The sequence below is a fragment of the Natrix helvetica genome (genome assembly GCF_964273705.1).
Source record: "Natrix helvetica genome assembly, chromosome: 7".
In the NCBI taxonomy this organism is placed as follows: Eukaryota; Metazoa; Chordata; class Lepidosauria; order Squamata; family Natricidae; genus Natrix; species Natrix helvetica.
This window is the reverse complement of record NC_138558.1, coordinates 45,834,143-45,859,417: the sequence shown is the minus strand read 5'-3', so window position 1 is coordinate 45,859,417 and position 25,275 is coordinate 45,834,143. Positions and strand designations below refer to the sequence as shown.

General features: G+C 42.6%; 1 protein-coding gene across 2 annotated transcripts in view; it reads left to right on the top strand.

The window, feature by feature from the left end:
• The window catches only part of WWC2 (WW and C2 domain containing 2), a 167,774-nt gene that overhangs the window by 36,412 nt on the left and 106,087 nt on the right, over positions 1-25,275 (top strand). For both annotated transcript variants that reach the window (XM_081959150.1, XM_081959151.1), the window contains exon 2: positions 24,679-24,788. In XM_081959150.1, the coding sequence (XP_081815276.1) occupies positions 24,679-24,788 (110 nt within the window). The remainder of the gene's footprint in view (positions 1-24,678; positions 24,789-25,275) is intronic.

Sequence of the window (25,275 nt, the reverse complement as noted above, 5' to 3'; positions counted from 1 at the left end):
ATATCTTTTTGTTTCTGATTAACTATAAATCTTTTATCAGTGCAGTAAAATGTTTTAACGTGGTAGCTTTAGGCACTTGTGGTGATATGTATTTGAAATTTATACTCAACTGTATCCAAGTCGCTGAAGTAGTTTGATGCCTCAGTGAGAAAAACTCATATTGTTTCCAGCCCTGGCTATATATCTAAAGCAAATGTTGCAGGAGTCCTTTAACTGTATTGCTTTGCTCTAAAAGACTTTTATAACTTTTACAAGACTTTTAAAATGTTTTAAAATACCATTTGCACAAAACAATATATATTGAAACAGATTTAAGCTCAAAAATGATAAATAACCTGATGAAATAATCCAGTTCCCACTCATAATGCCCCTTGTATAATTGCAACATAAAGGCTTGTAAATAGAGAATATTTTTCCACCCCCACCTATCCACTGCGAAAATGCGCAAAATCCTAGCCATATGTAGCTGTCAGTTAAAGAATAATGATTTGATAGCATTAAGAGTAGCCATCTGGAGGCACCTTCTATGGTTCCATAGCCTTAGTATGACCTGCTAACCTTTGTATCTAATAGCTTCTACTAGGAATTAACCTTAAATGTGACTGAGTGGTGAATTCCAGACTGCTTCCTACATTGCATTCTTTGGACATAAAGTTGATCCTCTCCTTGATTTCCATCTCTTGTTCTGGGTCATCACAATAATATGTTTTTTACATTTCTGTTATGCAAATATGACAAATATATATGTGCTGTCGCTGACACATGATGAAAAATGAAACAATTTTTATACTCTTTTTACCTGAAAAAGCTTTGCTATAAAATGGGCAGTTGTGCAGTTCATCTGAAGTATTAACAATATAGTACATTGTGTGACTGTTGCCTAGCTAGTTCATTTTGGTTTGTGTAGACCAGTTACTAAATATTTTAATTCTTCTTCAGCCGCCTCATAGAATAAACAAATTGGAAGGTTTCTGAGTGCAGAATTCACTTGACATTTGATCCTATAGCCTCCAGTTGGAATTCTAGACGTGCTGGACTGTGAATGCACACATTATGGGAAGATCGTAGTGCCAGTAGGCACTGTCTTAATGCAGTGTGCTGAAGTAGAACATTATTTTTTAGCCTTTTATGCCGGTAGTCCTTGATTTACATCCACTTGTTTAATGACCATTTGAAGATACAATAGCACTGAAAAAAAGTGACTTATAGCCGGTTTTCACACTTAAGACCATTGTAATGTGGGAAGTCCCCCTCCAGAAGAATGAAATATTTTGGGAAATATTAAAAAAGGCAGAATAGAATATTTTCCCTAAATGAGAAATGGGAAAAACCTTAAGGGAGGAAGAAACCAGTCCCAGTTTCTCTGCTCCAATCAGAAACTGAGGAAGCCCCCTTTTAGAAATACAGATTTCAGAATCCATTCAGAAAGACAAAAACTCAGCTAAGCAACAACAAAAAAAGGTTGACAAAATTAGCTCAGACAAACACCTAGGATTTGCATTTCCCCTTTTGCCTATAGAGCCAGCCATGACCCATACATGGTTCCATAGCAGAGGTAGTATTCAACAGCTTCTGACCAGTTCTGGAGAACCGGTGGCAGAAATTTTGAATAGTTCGGAGAACTGGTAAACACCACCTTTGACTGGCCCCTCCCCCATCTTTTCTCTGCCTCCCGAATCCCAGCTGATCGGGAGAAAATGGGGATTTTGCAGTAAGCTTCTCCTGCAGTGGGGAGGGAATGGGGATTTTACAGTATCCTTCCCCTGCCATGCCCACCAAGCCATATCCACCAAGCAATGCCACGCCCACCAAGCTACGTCCACAGAACCACTAGTAAAAAAATTTGAATTCCACCACTACTCCATAGGGATCCAGAAGGTATAAAAACCCAGTCACTCTCAACTCCATTTTGTCAGCTGCCCCAGAGCCACAAACAATGATAGTTCTGTTCATCAATAAATGGGCTTTCTTTCCAATCAGCTTCCAGCCTCCATTTTGCTTCCAGCGCCTCTCTCCCGGCTTGGAACTGGACTTGGATATTTCTTCCAACAGTAACATTCCCATGATCAAAATTCAGGCACTTGAAAACTGGCATCTAATTATGACAGCTGCCCTGTCCTGGAGTCATGCGATCACCACTTGTAACCTTCGCAGTTTAGCTCCGACAAACAAAGTCAATGGAGAAAGCCAGATTCACTCAATGACCACATGATTCACTTAACAACTGTAGCAAAAAACATCATAAACGGGGACAAAATTCAATTAACAACTGTCTTGCTTAGCAGCGGAAATGTTGGGCTCAGTTATGGTGATAAGTTGAGGACCTGTATTGAATTGCTTTCCTATCTTCCAGAGATATAAAAGTTCTTGTTTTGTGTATGTTTGCCAGTTGAAACAACAGAGAATGGTAATGAACTAAATAAGCCCTAAACTATTGTTGCTTTTAATAACACCTTTATCCATGTGAAAGTCATAAATTGAAAATATTACTCTGTAATGAATTATGAAATTAATAGCCAATTCCATGGAATGTTAGGAAAAGAACATTAATGATAATAGCATGCTGACATACATAGTTAACCTTTTAAAAATGCAAGTCACAATATTTCTTCCCCATTCCACTGGTGGATGATTTCTGGATTTATGTGAGAATGATAGCAAAAAGTATGTTTATTAATGAGCTTGAAATAGTTTATCTTGCCTGAGTGTCCTCTTTATAAATTGGTCTATTGGGGCTAATTTGCTGCAAAATGTTTTGATCAATCGGTGCACATTTTTCTTACTAAGTCTAAAACAACGTTCTGCTGTTAATCACAACTGCCCTCTATGGTTTATAAACTCTGGGTAGGGAACTAAGGCCTTGCTCTGACTCCTGCTGCTCTACCCAGGAACTGATTCATTGCCATCCTTTGGCTTTTGCTGCCCAACTACAATTTATTTTTCAGTTTATTAATACCTGGATGTATAGCAGTGTTTTCATAGGTGGGAAAAGTAGCATTAAAAGGAGAAAAATGCCACCTTTGTATCCTGCTCCCTTATAGCAACTTCCTTTTATAAATTAATTTATGATTGTTCAAAATAAGGATTTACCAATATAAAACAAATATATATTTATGAATATATACAAGAACAAATATATATTTATGAGCATATAATATTGTATTACTATACATTTATTTATTGGAAAAAAATATGCCTGGCAGGGGATCAGAATTAGAAAATGCCTAACATGTGAGAGATGACCCAAAATATTCATTTTACAAAATGTGTGTTTTCTGTTTCCCATTAGCTACATCCAAACAAATGCAGACTTGTGTTACCTTCAGCAATTTGTTTAGAGGAAGAATCTAAATTACATGTGTACATCTGTGTTAAGATGAAGCCTTGTTGCACTATTGCCTTCCTATAATGGTTGCAAACCATTTTAGGATTCTGTTTAATTTGACTTTGTGGGAAGAAATATCTATCTGGTTCAGTTCCAAGCTGGGAGAAAGACACTGGAAACATGGAGACTGATTGGAAAGATGGTTTATTGATGAAGCAGAACCACATGGGTTTGTGGTTCTGGGCAGCTGACAAAATGGAGTCCGGGGGGTTATACCTTCTTTGGGCTTTGCACGTGAGCTTCCTGTTCCTGTGCAAGAACATGTATTCTATTGGCTGTTGTAAGATTCCTATGGGGTCATGTAGGGGTCATAGCTGGCTCTATAGGCAAAAGAGGAAATGCAAATCCTAGATGTTTGTCTGAGCTAATCTGGTCAGCCTTTGATTTATTGTTTATCTGAGCTCCCAGGTGAAGTTTGGACTTCTCTGGCATAGTGTAATGAAAGGGCTTGTGCTCTGAAAGGGGTGTTGGGCTATTCCTATTGTGACTTAATGGCTTTCGTCCTGTTTTGGATCTTGAGTGAGGGGGTTTCTTCTAATCCTAACATTCTGCCTTTGTTCAGACCGCTTCAGGGAGTTTCAAAATATCCTGTCCTGAACGGATTTCTGCCTGAGTATTTGCTTTACCTATGGGTTTAAAATTGTTTTAGAACTTCTTCTGTAGGTGTGGCCTGCTTTGTGGGAGTGGCTTGCCGGCCATGTGACCGGGTGGGAGTGGCTTGCCGGCCATGTGACTAGATGGGCATGGCCAACTTGTAAAATGTGGTGAAACTCACTTAACAACCCTCTTACTTAGCAACCAATGTTGACTCAGAAACTCTGGCATTTGAAGCACGCAAGTCTTAAAGCTGTCAAATTACAAGGCCCTTGCGCCCTAACCCTTTAGAACCCCCCCCCAGGGGTGTTCAAACTTCACAGCTTTAAAACTTGTGAACTTCAACTCCCAGAATTCCTCCTCTAGTCATGTTGGCTCAGGAACTCTGACATTGAAGTGAGCAAGTCTTAAAGCTGTCAAGTTCCGATTAGCTGGCCTGGCACATTCATAATTGCTACCTCTTGGCAGACATATTTTTAACTGGTATTTTAGGGGAACTGTTTTAAATTTAATTTATGGGATATTTTTAGGGGTTTTTAAAACTATATTTAGATACTTTACTCAGTTGTACAGTTCTTTTTAACCTTCTTTTTAACCTCCTCCATATCTATCTATCTATTTAACAATTTTAACTGTTTAATTATTTAATTATTCATATGATGTATTTCTTGTATGGACTGTACACCGCCCCGAGTCCCTTTTGGGAGAGGGGGCGGTCTACAAGCGCAAATAAAAGTAAAAAAGTAAAGTAAAGTAAAAGTTACAAGACCATTGCACCCCTAACCCTTTAGAAAAAAAAACCCCAGGGGCGTTCAAACTTGATAGCTTTAAGACTTGTGGACTTCAACTCCTAGAATTCCTCCTCTCGCTGTTCATCTTGATGTGCGGATGGGTGGGGGGAGGGAGCTGGAACCGGTTCTAAACGGCACTGTAGATTTGTGGAACCTCTTCTATAGAAGAGGTTAGAACTGGCGGGAACCCACCCCTGGAATGAAGATATCTAGATACTTGTTTTCCTCTTTCAATAAGCTCTTTATCTTTTAAGTGCTGACATCTGCTGTGGACTATTAAGGAAAGTGGGAGCTGTTTTCTGCCTCTAAAAAAACATGTTTCTCCACTTCTCCCATTTGGGAAATATAATATTCTGCCTTTTTTAATATTTACCAAAATATTTCATTTTTCTAGGAGATAGGCGCTGACTTTCTATAGCTTCTTATAGTTGCTAGTTGTGTAATACGCCCACTATCTCATTTAAGTTTCATTATACTAGCTGCTTGTTCCTACTATGAGATGGATGAGAGCCTCTTTCTTATACTTTACTGTGAATGTTTCATCTTTGCTAATTTCTATTTAATCCGATGAAGGATTGAGTTCAGAGGTGAGATTGTGCACTTTCCTGTCTTCCAAATAAATGTATAATAATTTCTTGACCCCCCCCCAAATCATTTCACTCTTTAATGGTTAGTTGTGTATATTTTAACAGTACACTAGTAAAACTGTATATATAAAATCATGTGTGCAATAATATATTCAACTCTCTATATACTAAGCCAAGATTGGATCTTGTTGTTTTGCCAACTGGTGCAAACTAGAGATTGAACAAAAATGAAGAAAAAAACGAGCATCCCTATCTAGTATCTTTTTCCTCCCCTAGATGAGATGAAAGAAGGTTGTTTGTAACTGGAAGGAAGTAGAGGTATAGGATAACAGCATAAGATTCAAAGCTTTAAAAGTGCTTTAGAATGCATTTTTAAATAATTTGTTTTCATTTTTAAAAAACAAACACTTTTATAATCAAAGTTACAGCACCTGGCTTTAATCATTTAGAGCTCTGAAATTTGTTGGCAACTAAATTGTTTGCAGTCTGATGCTAACAAATTAACCCAGCTTTACTGGAGTGGATAAGAGTTGCAATCACATCTTTTACTAAAACAGCCACTAGACTCTTTAAATCCCCATTAATAGGGAAGATTAGATGTTACTGTTCTGTAGGGAGACCGAGGCAGACAGGAACCGAGGCAAGGCAGGTTGAAGCTAACACAACCTTTATTAACAGTATAACATGGCAAAATTTAAGGCAAACCTCGACCCGGCAAACAGCAACATTTGACAGCTGACAGCCCTTTTTACACTAGAGCTGTCAGACACTGAACCAATAGAATGGCTGCATTCTCCCGCCAGCTGGCTGCTCGCGTCTCAACCAATCAGGGGCCGGCAATGATAGTCAATGGCGTTGTAGCCTCAAGGACTTAACATCCGTCTCCTCCCAGTTAGCACATGTGTAGTCAGCCAAATACGCCGGCCGGCATCAGTTCCACCCAAATCGCCTTAGTTCAGGGGCGGTGGTCAAAGGAGGAGCCGCTGGTGGAGTGTTCTGTGGAACATCAGGAGATTGCGCAGCTGAGTCAGCAGGAAACATGACCGCCACGGGACTGACCGATTCTCAGGTAAACCTGGTGACAAGAACGCATTGGTGGGGTGTGTGGTTCTGTCTGTGCTGGAGCAGCCTCTATCAATATTAGTTCCTGGGGCAGGATTGGGCCTGCACTGGGTGTTGGTCTGCTGCGCTGGTGGCTCGCCATCTGAGCTGGTTGATCTGTCGGCGCCACATTCGCCCATCACTGAGCTGGACCTTATAAGAGTAGGGTACAATTAGTTGCGTGATTTGTCCGGGAAGCCACCTTGGTTTGGCCCCATAGTTTTGGGCGTAGACTGGATCTCCCATATTAAAGGCCTGTGTGGAGTTGCCTGCAAGGGGACTTTTCTCTGCTGTATAATCGGGGTGTAGCCGGTCCAGGGTTGTCCGGAGCCAACAACCCATAAGCCATTCTGCGGGACTTTGCTTGGTGATTGGGCACAGGGTTGTATGCTGTGCCAGGAAGTATTGGGACAGTTTGTCGTGCCAATTCCCTGGCCCCAGGCGGCCCAATGCCTCCTTAGCCAACCGGACAGTTCGTTCTGTCAGGCCATTTCCGGCTGGGTGGAACAGGGCTTTCGGGGCGTGTCGTATGCCATGCTGGCCTAAAAACATCTGGAAGGGTGCCGACGTGAACTGGGGCCCATTGTCAGTCACCACCACGTCAGGCAACCCATGGGTCGTGAATAGCCTCTCCAGCACCCTAATTATGTCCTCCGAAGTGGTGGATGTCATGAGTGCCAGCTCTACCCACTTCGAGTAGACATCTACGAGGACCAAGAAGTTCTGCCCTAAGAACGGGCCAGCGAAATCCAAATGGACTTGTGCCCATGGAGCCCGGGGCATGTCCCATTCCCTGATGGGCACAGAAGGGGGAGCCGGTCTAGATTGCTGGCACTGCTGGCAAGTGGCTACCCAGTTTTCTATTTCCTTGTCAATCTTGAGCCACCACACGTAACTTCGGCCCAAAGCCTTTATGCGCACAATGACCGGGTGAGCAGTGTGCAGGCAACTTAAAATTGGCGACCTAAGCTTTGGGGGAGCTACCACCCTATTGCCCCATAACAGGCACCCATTAAGGACGGACAGCTCATGCTGCCGTATACAATAGGGGTGAAACTCAGGATCTACTAGCCTCTGTGGCCACCCTCTGCACACCCAGTCCAAAACTTGGGCTAATATGGGGTCTGTGGCAGAGAGCCTGGCAATATCCCGGGCGGATACTGGCATGGCCAACTCTTCAATTAAGAGGACTGAAACTGTAGGAGCAGGGTCCAAAACAGGTATTGGCAGAGGGCAGCGACTGAGGGTATCAGCGTGCCCCAAGTTTTTTCCTGGCCTATATTGTAGCTGATAATTATACACCGCTAGAAAAACTGTCCATCTGGACATTCTTTGAGACAAAATCTGAGGAGTCTGGCGATCCCCCGCCAGAAGACCCAAGAGGGGTTTATGGTCGGTCACTAAGTGAAAAAAACGACCATAAACGTAATCGTGAAACTGCTTTACCCCTGCTACAACAGCTAGGGCCTCCTTATCCAGCTGACTGTAATTTCTTTCAGCTGCTGAGACCGTGCGTGAATAATAGGCAATTGGGGCTTCTGAACCATTAGGTAGGATGTGACTCAGAACGGCCCCAATGCCATAAGGCGATGCATTGCACACCAAAGTTAATGGGAGGCGATCACTGTATTGCACTAATAAAGATTTGGATGTAAGGACATCCTTAACTGCCCTAAAGGCTTGGGCTTCCTTAGACCCCCAATGCCAGGGTGTCTTGGAGTCCAGGAGCCTATGAAGAGGCTCTGCCAAAGACGCCTTATGGGGTAAAAAAATGGAATAAATATTAAGCAGCCCCAGAAAGGCTTGCAGTTCAGCTTTAGAGGAGGGCGTGGGGGCTTTCTTAATTGCCTCTATCTTGGACCGAGTAGGGTGGATGCCTTTGGAATCAACTGGATACCCCAAAAATTCTACACTGGGACCTCTATCCTACACTTTTCTTGTTTGAGTTTCAGCCCCGCTTGGCGGAAACGGGTCAGGACTACTCTTAATTTATCGACGAGCTCAGGTTGATCCAAAACGGATATAAGCACGTCGTTGAAATAGGGTACCACCCCTGGCAGCCCCTGGAGCATCCGCTCCATTCGGCTCTGAAAATACCCGGGGCTGCACTGACCCCAAATTGCAAGCGTTTACATTTGAAAGCTCCCCAGTGCGTTACAATGGTTTGAGCCATGGCAGTGGCTTCGTCCACCGGGAGCTGTTGGTACGCTTGTGCCAAGTCTAACTTGGCAAAAATGTTTCCCTAGCCCAAGGAATGGAGCAGATGTTGAACCACTGGCACTGGGTAAGGGTTGGCTTGCAACTCTTTATTAAGGGTGCATTTAAAATCCCTGAAAATTCTAATACTACCATCCTGCTTAATAGGTATTACTATGGGAGGTCTCCCAGGGGGAGTGGTCTACTGCTTTGAGCACTCCTTGTGCTATTAATTTATTTAGCTCTAAATCTACTTTGGGCCGAAGAGCAAAAGGCACACTCCTGGGTTTTAGATGTATTGGCGCCACCCGGGGGTCCAAGTTAAAAGAAATGGGGGTGCCATTATATTTACCAAGCTTGTTGTCAAATACGTCCGCGAACTCGCTGGCCAGAGCAGTGAAGGAATCTGCAACAACGGAGTGGATACCGGAGAGGTTGAGCCCCAATGCGGAGAACCAGTCAAGCCCCAGGAGGCTGGGCAGATGGCCATCTACAATGATGAGGGGAAGAGGCCCCTGGAAGTTATTGCTGGCTATGGTAAATGTGCTGCAACCCACAATGGGTATTGGCTGTCCTTGATAGTCTCTGAGGCAAAGTGGGCACTGCCTGAGTTGAGCTTTGGTCAGGCTAGGCACTATCCGTTTGATAGTAGCCCAAGAGACCAGGGATTTGGAAGAGCCAGTGTCCACTTCCATCTTGCAGGGCTCTCCCTCTATGCGCACAGTCAGGTATATCTTATGGGTAGGCTTAGTCAGGGACGCATGGCTGATAGCGCAATCAGGGTGCTGCTGCTCACCTGCGATGGCAAAGCAGTCTTCGCGGTGTTTGGGAAATCTTTTTACGAATTGTCTAGACAAGGCGTGCTCCGGAGGTGGCTCAGCGATTGGCATGGCCACTCTGCAGACCTTGGCTAAATGTTCTTTCCTGTCATACCGACGGCATATTGCAACTTTGAACCTGCAGACTGACCTTGCATGGTTCCTGCCACAACTCAGGCAACCCGCCTGAGGTAAAAAATCAGCCTGAGTCAGTTTTTTCCTGGTGGCCAGTTTGAGGTGGCTAATCTCTTCTTCCTCGTCCAAGAAGTCTTCTTCGTCGTCTTCTTTGTGGTGGACAGCATAACTCCTGCTGGCATGGGTGGCCGGTGGCAGAAATGTCTGAATTTCTGTGGTGGATTTGTGGCTGACATTTCATATGCCATGGCTTCATCCACGACTACCTGAAGGCTCAGCTCTTTTCGTGCCAGCAAGCGTCGCTGAAGTCTGAAGTCTTTGATACCACAGACCAGCTTCTATTAATAATAATAATAATACTTTATTTACAGTCACAGACCAAAACACGAACAGTACAAAAGAGACACAGCAGCCAGTCACCAAAAGCCCAACTAAGGGAGGTTACAGCTCTCTCCTCTAATGGTCACAGCTCTCAAGAAAAACCTGGAAACCTGAGAGGTGATGTACGAGGAGACATCCCCAAGGCAATGCACAAACAAATCACAGCCATCAGGACCAGAAGGGACGATTTCAGGAAGAGACAGTAACCTAGATCTGTCCGCGCTATACATAGGGCAAAATAGAAGGACATGCTCCGCTGTCTCAACCTCGGCTCTGTCACAAGGGCACAGCCGCTTATTAATCGGGAGCCTCTTGTAACGACCATCCAGAAGTGCTGAGGGCAAGACATTGAAGCGAGCTAGGGAAAAAGCTCTTCTATACTTGGGAATGGTTAGGGTATAAAAATAGGAAGCCATCCTCAATCCATAGTTATTAACTTGGTTGAGAGTCAGGGGGGAGCAAGTTTTATTGGCTCTGGCTCGTAGATATTGTAAATCAATGTCCACGAGCCGTTGGACTATCCTAAATTGGGCATCCTTGAGGTCGTAGTTTCCCAAGGCATCCTCCATGAAACCTAGCAGATGAAGTTTCTTCAGCAGCTCTTTCTCCCAGCGAGAAATATGGGAGTCCGTGAACACCAGGGAGAGGTAGCTGCCAGGAACTGCCAGAAAGAGCACCCGAAACCACCATTTAAAGGTGTTTATCCAGGCCATACATTCCACGCACAGACCAGCTGTTCTAACAGGGCATCATCCAGCACAGGAAAGTCACAGTGCAGGTCTGCTGTTCTGAGGGAAGCCATGTAATCGCTCACAGATTCCCCTTCTCTCTGGGTCCTCTGCCTAAACGCATAACGTCTGGCTATGCCCGAGGGAGTTGGAGAGTAATGATTTTTAAGTTTCTCCAAAAGAGTCTCCCAAGGCATCGAATGGACAGATTGAGGGGCTGCTAAAGCCCTGGCTGTTCCAAACATCTCATGGCCACATGCGCTGAGAAAATATCCTCTTTTACAGCCACTGGACAAACCGGTGAAGTCGTTTGCCTCCAGGAAGCACTCGAACCGCTCGAGGTAGGCGTCCCATGTTTCAGTGGCCAGGCTGAATGCCGTGAATGCCGGTAGATTAGCCATCCTTAAAAGGACGGAACTTGAGGAATTAGCCTTGGAGCGACTTCTCATCGCCTGTGACTTGAGGCAGTTCTTATTAATGACTTTCTCTTTTCCTTTACCTCAGTCCTGATCCCACCTTCGTCGCCAGTGTTCTGTAGGGAGACCGAGGCAGGCAGGAACTGAGACAAGGCAGGTTGAAGCTAACACAATCTTTATTAACAGTATAACACGGCAAAATGTAAGGCAAACCTCGACCCGGCAAACAGCAACATTTGACAGCTGACAGCCCTTTTATACTAGAGCTGTCAGACACTGAACCAATAGAATGGCTGCATTCTCCCGCCAGCTGGCTGCTCGCGTCTCAACCAATCGGGCCGGCAATGATAGTCAATGGCATCCTAGCCTCGAGGACTTAACAGTTACTATAATTCAGGTTCTGCTATTACATTCGGCCAATAGAGGGATGACTATATTATGGGCATTGCAGATTGAGAGAGAGAGAGACTTAATGTGGTATGTTTCAAAGCATTCTGACACAGGGAAATAAAGTTGTGGGCTTACCTATGTTTTATACACTTCAGTGGGAAAGGAGGAGGAGTTTCCGGGAGGGAATGGCGGCTTGCCTCTAAGCTCCGCAGGACCGCCGGGGCTTTTTGAGGAGTAGGGATGTTGCCGGCCCTGTTTTCACCTCGAGGGTCGGGGGAGTCTGTTGGCGACCACCCCTGGCGTCGTCCTGGATCCAGGTTGGCGCATCGGGGGGGTCGGATAGCCGGATGGGAGTAGGAGAATGGCTGGCTGGAGCTGGCGTTTGGAGCGTTTTGAACGGCTTCGCGTGAGGTGGTGGGGGACGGAGGACGGCGCGAAATGGAGGAATGGCGGGGGAATAACAGCGTTGGGACGACCCTGATAACCCGAGCGGCCCTAAGGCGACGGCATGGAGGCAGCGGTGACGGAGGCGGTTGGAGATGCCGAGCACCGAACTCCTTAGTCGCCATAATTGCCAGACCAGCGGAGGCGGGCGCGCGAAAGGGAGTTTGAGGCCCGAGGCGCAGAATGGCACCGGAAGACCCTAGGAAGATTGTGGAGAAGATTGAGACAATCCTACGGACCTTGGAACACAGCTTTGGGTCTGATCTGTGCTTTGCTATTTTGACAACTTGCCCCTTGCCTCTTCCACTGGTTTACTCTGAGCCATTAACCAGACCATCCTGACTCTGGGCTCACTTCTACCGCCTACCATAAATTACATCTTGGCGCCATCTACTGACCAGCTGGCAATCCAACACCCCATCCTTTCCATCAGGGATGGTCAACTTCCCCCTTTTGTAGGAAATCCGGCTTTACAAACATCAGAAGAAACAACCACAGAAAACAACCTTAGCACCTGAAAACACATGCGGCCCTGTGTATAACAAGACAATATTTATTCGAGGTTAGATCTACTGCGGCTGCGAGAGTCCCCCCTTTTGCAGATATGGCCCTCTGCCCTTTCGAGGGCCCACCTTAATGACGGGTTTGTTAACCCAGAGAGGTGGAGGAAACGGAAGCTCAGGGGTTTTTTAATCAAAAGCTTTTTAATAGTTTTAAGGGGTTCTAAGGGGGAGGGGAGGGTTGAACCGACCAGGAATGGGATTAGTGCCAGGCGAACAGGTGTGGTCAAGAGGGGAGTGAGCGGAGCGAAGGAGAGGGGGGGAAATAACATTCCTACAGAGGTCTGTGTTATACCAACGGTCGTAGGGAGGGGTAGGTGCGAGGACAGACATAATACCTGCAGTCGGTTGGGAGACCGTGGTTGCTGGACACGCCCGGTCATTTGTACCAACCCCCGCATACTAGGTGGCCAGGATCGACAGAGCCCAGGCCTAAGGCTGATGCTGTGTAATGCGAGGTCTGTTGTTAATAAGGCCCCCCTCATAAAAGACCTGATTTCTGAGGGGGAGCCTGACCTCGCAGGAATAACGGAGACCTGGTTGGGCCACGAGGGTGGCTTGCCCCTTGTGGAAATGTGCCCACCAGGCTACCGTGTATTCCACCAGCCACGGGCCCAGGGGAGGGGTGGTGGGGTAGCGGTGATCATACGGGAGAGTCTGGAACCGAGAGAACTCACTGTGCCACAGACATCCGGGTGTGAGTCTCTGAGTGTGAGGTGGGGCCCAGGGAGACAGTTGGGCCTGCTGATTGTATACTTGGCTCCTCGCTATACATCAGCGGCCCTGCCCGAACTCCTCGAGCTGATCGCAGAGATGGCAGTTGAGACCCCCAGACTGTTAGTTATGGGGGATTTCAACTTGCCGTCGATGGGAGAAGCTTCCAAGGCGGTTTGGGAGTTCATGGCTTCCATGACAGCCATGGACCTGACTCAAGTAATTCAGAGCCCCACACACGAGGGAGGTCACACACTGGATCTTGTTTTTGTCTCTGGCCAGTGGGCGAGTGATTTGGGAATAGGGGATTTAGCCATCACACCCCTGTCATGGTCAGATCACTCACTTCTCCGGCTTGACTTCCCTGGTACTACCCCCCACCGCGGGGTGGCGGAACCAAAATGTCCGAGATGGTTCCGCCCCAGGCGCCTGATGGAACCAGAAAGGTTTCAGACGGAGCTTGGGTCACTTCCTGTCGACCTGACCCGCTCCCGGACGGAGGACCTGGTGGCCGCATGGAATAGTGCGGCCGCCGGGGCCCTAGACCGGGTTGCGCCTTTGCGGCCTCTCCTACGGCAAAGAACCACCCTGGCCCCTTGGTTTACTGAGGAGCTGAGGGTGATGAAACGCCATAAGAGACGCCTAGAGAGCAGATGGAGATCTTCTCATTCCGAATCTGACCGAACACAGGTAAGAGCCTACTTAAGGACATACCTTGTGGCATTGAGGGTGGCCAAACGTCAATATTGTGCCACTCTCATTGCATCCGCAGATAACCGCCCTGCCGCCCTGTTTCGGGTGACCCGCTCTCTTCTATCACAGAGGCCGCGGGAAGCCCCTCTGCAGGGCAGGGCAGAGGAATTTGGGGAATATCTGCAGGATAAAATCGCTCAGATCCGGAGGGAATGGATCTCCCTCAGTGTTCCAGGGGAGACGTCCGAGGCCAGTCTTGAGAGACCATTCTGGGAGGAGTTTGACTCTGTTGCCCCCGATGATTTGGACAGGTTGCGTGGGCAACTGCGAGCCACCACATGTTTATTGGACCCATGTCCCTCCTGGCTTGTACTGGCATCCTGGGAGGTCACACGAGGCTGGCTCTTGGGAATGGTGAACGCTTCGTTGAGTGAGGGGTTCCTACCAGCCGCCTTGAAAGAGGCGGTTGTGAGGCCCTTACTCAAGAAGCCTTCGCTGGACCCAACTGAGCTAGCTAATTATCGTCCGGTCTCCAACCTTCCCTTTTTAGCGAAGGTTGTAGAGAGTGTGGTGGCTTCGCAGTTCCCATGCCACCTGGAGGAAAATGACTATCTAGACCCGCGCCAGTCCGGTTTCCGACCCGGGCACAGCACGGAGACAGCCTTGGTCGCGTTGGTTGATGATCTCTGGAGAGCCAAGGATAGGGGTTGTTCCTCTATCCTGGTTCTGTTAGACCTCTCAGCGGCTTTCGATACCATCGACCATGGTATCCTATTGCGCCGGCTGGAGGGGCTGGGAGTAAGGGGCACCGTTTTACGGTGGTTCTGCTCCTACCTCTCCGACCAGATGCAATGTGTGTTGGCAGGGGAGCAGCGGTCGACCCTGAGGCCACTCACTTGTGGGGTGCCACAGGGGTCGGTCCTCTCGCCTCTCCTGTTCAACACATATATGAAACCGCTGGGCGAGATCATCCGTGGCTTTGGGGTGGGATACCATCTGTACGCTGACGATACTCAGCTGTACATTTCCACCCCGAACCACCCCAACGAGGCCGTTGACGTGATGTCCCGGTGTCTGGAAGCCGTACGGGTCTGGATGGGAGACAACAGACTTAAACTCAACCCCTCCAAGACGGAATGGCTGTGGCTACCGGCCTCTCGGTTCAACCAGCTGACCCCATCGCTGGCCATTGGGGGCAACCAACTGGCCCCTGTGGAACGGGCGGGCAACTTGGGCGTCCTCCTAGATGCCCGGCTGTCTATGGATGACCATGTGGCAGCCGTGGCAAGGGGGGCGTTCCACCAGGTTCTCCTGGTGCGCCAATTGCGCCCCCTATTGGACCAGGATGCCCTTCGCACAGTCACTCATGCGCTGGTGACGTCTCGTCTGGATTACTGCAATGCTCTTTATATGGGGCTTCCCTTGAGATGCACCCGAGGACTGCAGTTGGTCCAGAACGCGGCCGCGCGGGCAGTGATGGGGAGTACGAGGTACTCCCACGTGACACCTCCTGCGCGAGCTGCACTGGCTCCCTGTAGTCTTTCGGGTGCGTTTCAAGGTCTTGATTACTATCTTTAAAGCGCTCCATGGCACAGGACCTAGCTACTTGCGAGATCGTATCCTGCCCCATACATCCCTGCGACCAATTCGCTCTCACAGGGAGGGACTTCTCCGGGTGCTGTCCACCAAGCAATGCCAGAGGGCGGCGACGAGGGGCAGGGCCTTCTCTACGATGGGCCCAGCCCTCTGGAATGACCTCCCCCCCGACATTAGGACAACAACCGATCTCCGCTCCTTCCGCACGAAACTCAAGACCCACCTGTTCCAACTAGCCGGCCTGGCCTGAATTATAGCTATTCTAATCCCTCTGGATAAAATTTTAAATTAGGTTTGACTTTGGGTGTTTTAATTGTTTTTTAATTGCTTTTTGCTGTTTTTAATTAATTGATTATTTATTTATTATGTGTTGTATAATGCTTTTTGTATATCTCCTCCTTGTTATTTATTGTTGTGTAGTAAATTGTACGCCGCCTCGAGTCCCTTGGTGGAAAGGGTGCGGCATATAAGATGGATTAATAAATAATAATAAATAATAAAATAAATATATATATTACCAGATTTTCCATTCTTCATCATGTCAACCACTTCTTTTAATCTCATTTTCCTGTTAAGACTGCTAAATAAAATTTGTTTTTCCCAGGAGCCAACTGAGGTAGATCCAGAGAGGAAAGAACCAGGCATCTCCTGTTGTAATAGAACTTCTGCCTTGTACCTTAATGTGTGACGTTTCTACATACATAGTACAATGTTTATCTTCAAATAATGGAGCAAAAGTCTTGAATTATTGCATGCAGTGTCAAATAGCATACTTATTTTTTCATTTTGTTTTAAGTGTTTGTCTTGCAAATATATACGTGCAAATACTGTATATGCATGTGAACTCTGCCTTGGAAAAGCATAGACAAGGTTGTGGGAGGAGGAGGTTGCAAAGTGAGTAATTTCATAATTACTTTATTTTTTTTGAGGATAGCATAGGTATCAATGTTATTGTGATTAAAAACTTGACAGCTTTTACATGGTGTGACAATTGTTTGTCTTTCTGTTGTGAAGTCTTCTGTGCCTAACAAATCTTTGTTAGGATACTATCTTTTGAGAATATACTGTTGTAATACTTAGGTATTGCTAAGCAACTGTTCCCAGTATTTCTTATATTGGAATTGAGGATTATAGTTCAACAATCTCTTCCTCCCTCCCTCCCTCTCTCTTCCATATGCATATACATATGCTGTACATACATACATTTATGAGTAGTTGTATATTTGCTCTCAAAAAATTGATTAGGTATGTGCATTTGTGATGGCTCTCTGTAGGCGTGACAGTGTCTAATCATAGGGGCTGTATATATCGCCTCTGTGTATATATGAATGTTTCTGTTGTACCCTCAATGGTGTCTCAGTATTTGTATGTATGCAGTGTAAAACACAGGATAGGCTCTATATATTCTGTCCTGGGTCATGTAAACAGGGAGGTGGGGGTTTAGAAAGGAGCACACAGCATTAGGGGAATTTTAGAATGTTTCCTCTAAACCTCCAGCCTGATTTATATTCTATACCATTTTTAACCCAATTTTTGTTTCACTGCATGAAATTATCCTCCTGAAAGAAAGATTCCCAAACACCATTACATAATTTCTTTCCAACATTCTTTGTGAAATGAAGAGAGAGGGAAATAAAACAGAAGTGGATGAGGGGAAAGACAACCTTATAATCCTTCATGTGCTTATGGTTCTTAGAGGTTCTGCAAAATAGTTTGATATGGATCTTCACAAGCATGAGTTTTTCATTTGTAGCAAGATCTAAATAGGTCCATTTTTTTGCGAACTGCCTAGAAAGATTTTTTACTAGCAATCCAAGTTTGGTTTCCTAGTTTTGTATTTCTCTTTTTTAATCTGTTTTACTCTGTATTCCCATGCAGCAGTGTATGGATAACAGAAGTGATTGCTTGTAGAATTTGGAAAATTGAGCTGAGGGCTATAGTTTGCCCACTTCTGTTGTGATTTAAGAGTTGTCCAGTCAAAGTACAATTTGTAGATAAAAATCAGATGAGAGAATGCAGTCCTTGAAATTTCTCATCAGTAAATATGACGGGTACTATCTTCCCTGATGAAATACATTAGTCTCATCAGCACATAACTTCAACCTCTAATGTGGTTTGTTTGGTTTGGGATTAGTGTGATACATGATCAGATCCATTACAATTTAGCATTGTATTACACCTTAGTGTTATATGGATTGCATTCCCTCCAGAGTTATATTCAATTGGCACTCTTTATGCTTTTAGGGAAGGAATCAAGATCTTCTTCAGCCAGGGCTTTTCAATTAAGTTAGTTTTAACAGCAGTTTTAATTGTTTCAGTGACATCGTAATTGCTTATGATTTGTTGTTTAGTTTTAATTGCCATGGGTGCTGCTAGTAAATAAATAAAAACACCGACAAGTAGACATTACTTGTTCAATGAAACAAGATTTTAAAAAATCCTGGCTTAATATTATATATAAATAGAACCGGTATTTGACAGTATCATTTCTAGTGTATCTTGCTGTGTTTGCAGTGTTATCACGCAATGATTGCGTAAAAAAAAAACCCTGTCATGTAAATGGGTCTAAATTTTGTTATTAAAAGAATATACTGGATCCTTGCCTAAAATGTCAGCATATCTTTCCTGTTTAAATTGCAGCCTGTGCAAATCTAGTGTGTTTTGTGATTGGAGGATGACAATAACCATGTTTTTAATTCATTTTTTCTTCCAATTAATGAGTCCAAATCTCAGTCAAATAGACTTTTATCCTAGTTGGGCTATTAGACATACTGTTCCCTGACCTGTTTGGATGATGAGACATGCTGTTTCTTGACATCCTAACTGCAGCGATAATTGGAAACAAAGGAAGGATTTAATGTTTTATAGCTTCCTTGTGCAAAGCAAGATGAGAAAATGGCTGAAACTGATCATATGCCTTTCCTCAGTGTTCATCCTAATTAAAGTTACTTCACACTGTTATATGGAATCCTAGGAGATAAACAATATTACACTTGCTTCCTTTCATTCAGAAGAATTCTGAATATTAGAGACCCCTTTCTGACATGTTTATAGTATACATGTTGCTTTTTCATATTGAAGAACATAATCAAATGCGTCAAGTTTTAATTAAGTGATCTTGTATTCATACTTTATTGTTGGTTATGCTTTGATAATTAGTCTATTTAATTGCTGAATATATTTTTCCATATCACTGTTTTCTTTTATTTTTGTTTAAAAAAACTATAATTAATATGGTATTTTATAAATTAAACAAAAAAGCAGCCCAACAGACACACACATGCACACACACCCGCCAAGGGTAATTTCAATAAATGGATTACATTGTCTGAGCTTTGAAGCTAAGTAAGGTCAAATCTGATCAGTATTTGGATAAAAGACATCCAGCTGCATCCAGATTTTAGACTTGATTATGAAATGGGGAAAAGATTCAAGGAAGAAGATATGAAAACATATGCTGACATTTTAGGCTAAGTTCCAATATATTCTTTTAATTAGCGATAGTGGGGCAGCATCTGTATGCCCCCCCTCCCATTTTGAATATACAAATGACTGTTGCAAACATTATCATCAGAACAGGATGTTAAACATGAGAATCCCTTTAGATAGAGGGGCCATTCCCTTCCTTACTAGGTAGTCTACAAGCAGGAGAGACAGTGGATTAAAACTACAAGGTAATAGGTGGGAATCAGGATGACTGTACTAATTTTTATTTAGTAAAAAAGACTGCCCAATGAAGTGGTAAATTCTCCTTTGCTAAAGTCTGAGTGGTCATCTGTCAGAGATGGTAGTGGATTCTATATCGAATAGGGGCAGATTAATGTCTAAGATTTATTTCAGTTTTATGATTCTTTGGTTCCACTGTTTATAACATAATCTTATAATACATGTTAATTTCTGTCAATTGATCAATCTTTATTACGGTCACACAGTCCATCAAAATTAATCTCTGTATTTTAAGTCGCTTGTGCTATTTTGATAGCAATTAAAAATATTTTTTACAAAACCTGCTGTTTTCTTTCTTCAAAAGGACTAGATGAAATCTAATGTGAATTAGAAGTAACATAAAGTTGAATTAATTCTTCAATCAGTATCAGAAGAATATGCTTTGGCTTACAAAACACATAATGCCCTTCATTTTGGTTTAACCACATCATTGTTTAACACAATGAATGAACATTGTGGAGGAGCCCTGCCCAGGTAGCGTAGGAGCTGTGGTGTGGGTTAGAATGCTGTATTGTAGGCAAATTCTACCCATAGCCTGAAGTTCGATCCTGATGGGCTCAAAGTTGACTCAGACTTCCATCCTTCTGAGGTCAGTTGGGGGCAATATACTCACATTGTAAGCTACCCAGAGAATGCTGTAAAGCACTGTGGGGTGGTATATAAATCTAAGCGTTTTGCAGTGGTGGGATTCAAATAATTTAACAACTGGTTCTCTGCACGAATGTTTTCTTCCAATAACGAGTGAACCAAACTGCTCAGAAAGTTAACAACCAGTTCTCCTGAAGTGGTGTGAACTGGCTGTTATTGCTATAGTGTTAACATAACCTGCAGGATTGGAAAGAAGTTCAATTTAATTCAGAATTTCCAAAAGTAAACAGCCATAACCCTCTGAAAGTTTATAGTAAATGGCTCAGTCTAGCTCTTCTCTTAATTTATATCTCCCAACCTGAAATGCCTCAAATCTATTGGTATTTCATGTCCTGGAAGATGGGAACATAAAGATTCCATTTAACTACAGGAGCTAATTGACACAGCAGTTATTTTCTATAAAGATGTCTACAATATTGGTCATTACCAATTGCATCCTATTTTAGCTTTAATATATACTATGGTGTCCTTGAAAATTTTGATGATCTAGACAAGGCACAGAATGATTCAGCAATGATCTGAAGTATAAAAAGAGTTGACCACTATTATTATATCAACAGCATAGCTGAATTCTGAAGGAATTATCTAGAGTCTAAAAGCATACTGGGAAACTAAATGTTTGGATTTCACCTACTGGCACTAAATTTTTTGCAAGTGCCAGCAATGCGTACTTTCCTTAATTAAAGGAACACTGAATATTTTTTAAGTGTGTAGGTGTAAGTGAAGAGTTTCCCCTCTATATTCTTACAGTTGATTGTGTGGGTAAGGAATTTTAAGAAATCAGATTAGCTTTTGTTTATATATAGTACAATGAAATATTTTCTCAATAATCTTTGTAGCAGTCCCTGATCTGGCTTCAGCTTACTGATGAATTTGAAATATAACAATCCATCTTCTATCTTTATCATACACTTTAAAGTATGATTGAAAACTAGCACATTACATATTAATTGAGACTTAAATTGATTCTTTTCTGCAAGATCTGGTAACATGTATAAAAATAGAATTGAGAGAGATTGGAAACTGACTTCTGTGTCTGTCAATAAATGAATGCCTTTACAGCTCCCAGGTCAAGTACAGGTTATATATTAAACTCTAATCAAGCCCTCCTTTTTAGATGTGTGTATTTTTATGTGATCTCTGGTTAAAGTTTCCTTTACTCAATTGGAAGTCCTTAATTTTTTCCCCATAGCAATGGAATATCATCCCAGTTTTTTGGTCCCTAATTGATTCAGTGCTGTTTTTTTCACTCTGAACTTCACTTCATACAATATAAAATTCTTACATGAAAGCATCTGCATGAAATTTAAACCTTGGTGTATATATGTAAATTGAAATGCATGATATTCTCATAATTATATATATATATATATATATATATATATATATATATATATATATATATATATATATATATATATATATATATATATATATATATATATATATATATATATATATATATATATATATATATATATATTTGTGCTTACACAGGATGAAGTCTTTCTCAACTTTGCTGATCCTATATAATGATTTTACAATTTTCTAAACACCGCTTTTACATTTTTTTCAAGATCATTTGTTCAGAGCCCTATGTTTCAGGGCCATGACTCTTCTCTGGAAAACTTTTTCAGACCCTGTGACTCAGTTCCTAATGATATGAGTGCTTTATACCATAGCTACAAGGACAACCTCCTCCACCATTTTATTTTTTTCTTGGATAAAGCAGGGGGCAAAGTAACAATCTACTATTTCAGTCAGTGCATGTGATTAGTAATGCTCCTTTAGGATCAATTGTTTGCTCAGGTTTACCAGTAAAAAAATTCTCTGCTTTTAAAAAGTTTTCTCTCCCTTTCTTTAAAACATTTTTTTTTACTAAGGACTTTAAAGTATGCTGTTGAGCCAGTATAGTTCTTGAACTTTCTCCCTTTTCTGTTCATCTTGGAGAATAAGAGTTGAGAGGATTACTTAAAGTGAACATACTGAAATGTAATTATCTTGGGAGAATCTTTCCCATATATAAAATGATAAGTTATCAAGGCGTCAGATTTTTAAGCATCGCTACCAAGCCTCCTAGTTGGTTAGTAAGTCAAAACAGCCTTCTGTGAAGTACTGCCGTAGTTTGGAGATCATGACAGACTTTAGGCAGGCAACTGTACAAAAGAAATTTCTCTTTGGCCAGAATTTCTCTCCTATCTTTGGCTGGCTGGCTATTTGGAACAAACTCTTTATAGCTTTTTACTTCGCACCCATAAATTTTAAACTCACATTCAAGTTAGTTTGAAGCCTCTTCTGGTTCTCCTTACTCAGCTCTTTGTCTCATTCACCCACCATTCTTTGGTTCCACTTTGCCTCATTTCTTGTAGACTCCACATTATGTTCACTTCTCCAATCCATCTTTTTCTTCTATTTCCACTTCTGCCTTTATTCAAGATGCTTTTTTTTGTATTTTATCTATATCTGCTGAGTTGATTCTCTCCGTTTTTAAAAGAAGACCCTCTTTTCTTCTCCTTCTCTTTTATGTTCTCCACTTTCTTTTGAATTTTCCTCTATACAGTACCTGTACATTTACTCTCTCCTTCATTTCATTTATAACTTCATTTATACCAAAAACTCCTTGCTTTCTGAAAGGCTCTTTAATTCAAAAAACCTCTTGCAATAAACTATTTTCACAGCACTTTTTATTATGAGCTTGGACAAGGAAAAAGGGTTGAATTGAAGAGCAGAGAAGAGAAAATAATAGATTGCATAGTAGGAGCAGGTATAAGATTGTAAACTATAAATTTGCCAAATATTTGAGATCTCTCTGTCCCTCCCTCCCCTCCCTCTCCCTCTCCCTCTCCCTCTGTCCCTCCATCCCCCCTCTCTTTTCTTGGTCTGACCATCTTAAGAGATAAATTTGTCAATGTCTTTAAGGGTCTTGGAATTCTATTATGTCCTCAATGCAAGCAGCAAAAAATCAGCACATTTCTCTCAACAGACTCAAGTCTCATTCTCTACCACCACCACCACCATCACCACCATCTATTTCTTCCCACACCTGAGGAGAGGCTGGTATTCTTTCCCTTGCAAAGCCTGTGTAGCCATCTTATTCAGCTTTTGAGGTTTCCAGCAATTCATCCCAAAGCATATATGGAGGAAGCTCTGGAATCTGTTCTGAATCTCCAGGAAAAACAAAAGAACTGTTCTTAACAAGCATGGCCCTTTATATCACATTTCTTCATCTTTCCACCTGGTTTCTTCTGTCTTTTGAAAAGTTTTGTGCTGTTGTTGTTCTTTTGCAAATGTCTTATCCTATCCCATAATTCTTCATTTTCCCTGATAACAGAATAACAGAGCTGGAAGAGACCTTGGAAGTCTTGTAGTCCAACTCCTGCTCAAGCAGGAGACCCTATACCATTCCAGACAAATGACTATCTTAAAACCCTCCAGTGATGAAGTGCCCACAACTTCTGAAGGCAAGCTGTTCCTTGGTTTATTGTTGTCACTGTTAGGAAAGTTATCCTTAGTTCTAGTTAGTTCCTCCCCTTGATTAGTTTCCATCATTTTTTTCTTGGCTTGCCTTCTGCTGCTTTAGAAAATATGTTGATCCCTTCTTGTGGGAGCTTCTCAAATATTGGAATACTGCTATCATGTCACTCTAGTCCTTCTTTTACTGGACTAGACATACCTAATTCCTGCAACCATTGTTCATATATTTTAGCCTTCAGCCCTCTAATCATCTTTGTTGCTCTTTTTTGCACTCTTTCCAGAGTCTCAACATCTTTTTTATAATACGGTGACCAAAATGGATGCAGTATTCTAAATGTGATCTTACTAATGCTTTATGAAGTGATATTAGTACTTCATGTGATCTTGATTCTATCCTTCTGTTAATGCAGCCTAGGATTGTATTGGCTTTTTTGGCTGCTGCTGCACATTGCTAGCTGATATTTAAGTGATTGTCCTCTAGGACTCTTTTTCACAGTTACTACTATTGAGCCAGGTCACAAGCATCATTCTACATGCATGTTATTCAGATTAGAATAATTAGGGGAATAAAAGGAAAAATGTTTTCCTATTGATGTCTACTACCACCTTCCATTTGTTCTCCCTGTACAAGATGTTGTGATTAGGGCAAGCAATAGATGGCTGTATATTGTATGATTAAAGGGGCAGACTTACCACTCATTGAATCTACTTCTCTATTTTCCATCAAAGGGCAAAATGTAGCATTAAAAAAAAACTCAGTTTGATGGCATGTGATGTCTTCTTTTCCCTGAAATGCTAAGCTCTGATTTATATATCAAAGGCAATTTATTTATACAAAGACCATGAAGAATTTTTAATCAGAGACAAGGTGAGTTAGAGACAATGGTTCCACCTTGAAGGAATTGAAAAACACCCTGAATTTTCCAATTGTGCATTGGCTTCAGGATTTGTATAGTTAGAGCACAGCCCAAGGGAGCTGTAATGAAAAAGAATTCAGTGCTGGTAATTATTAAGGAAAATATATGCAAAAATAAAACAGTTATGTTCATCTAAAAACATAATGCAGGAAAGAGCATGGGATGTCCTTACTGCATACTGATTTTTTTTTTAAAAAAAAATCATTTAGCCCTTGTCAATGTTTCTTAATCAACCTTTTCTCACTTATTCTTTAAAGTGGAGATATTGAACAGGGTAGTGCCTGAAGAGGCACTTCTGAATTAAGTTGCTTAATTTTCTCTATGTCTGTATCGAGGAAAAAATTCTATAATCTTAATTCAATTATTTTGTTATTTTGTTTTTAGGTTAACAAAGCCATTATCCTTTGCAGACTGTGTCGGAGATGAGCTACCATGGGGATGGGAAGCTGCATACGATCGTCAGATTGGTGTCTACTATATCGACCACATAAACCGTAAGTGTTTTCTGTAAGTGCTGTATTGATTATATAAGAAGGCTTATCCAGATTAGACTCTGCTGTTAGACTCTTAACAAGGACTTGAAAACAGAAGATTTCTTATGAGACAGTTGAAACTCCCCACAGCAATTCACTTGGTTTATTTTCTTAGGAAAAACATTATAGCTTCTATTGCTGCTGCTTTTCTTCCTGCTTCATTTTGTTAGTGCTGTTATATCCTATCAAGTGGATTTCAGAATTACTTAGAATTGTCTATTAACCTTAAACTTTCATGTTACCAATTAAAACATTGTGTTTTCTGTTTGTGCAAGGAACTCCCCAGATTTTGACAAAACATTCTAATTAATCCCGCAAATCTGCTTTTTTCTCAATAACAAAACTAGGAGACGTTGAAGAACCTTCTAAGAAATATATTCATACAACATTGCATTACAGTTATATCAAATTCCCTATGTTCTTGTTCTTTAGGCTGCCCGTATCATTG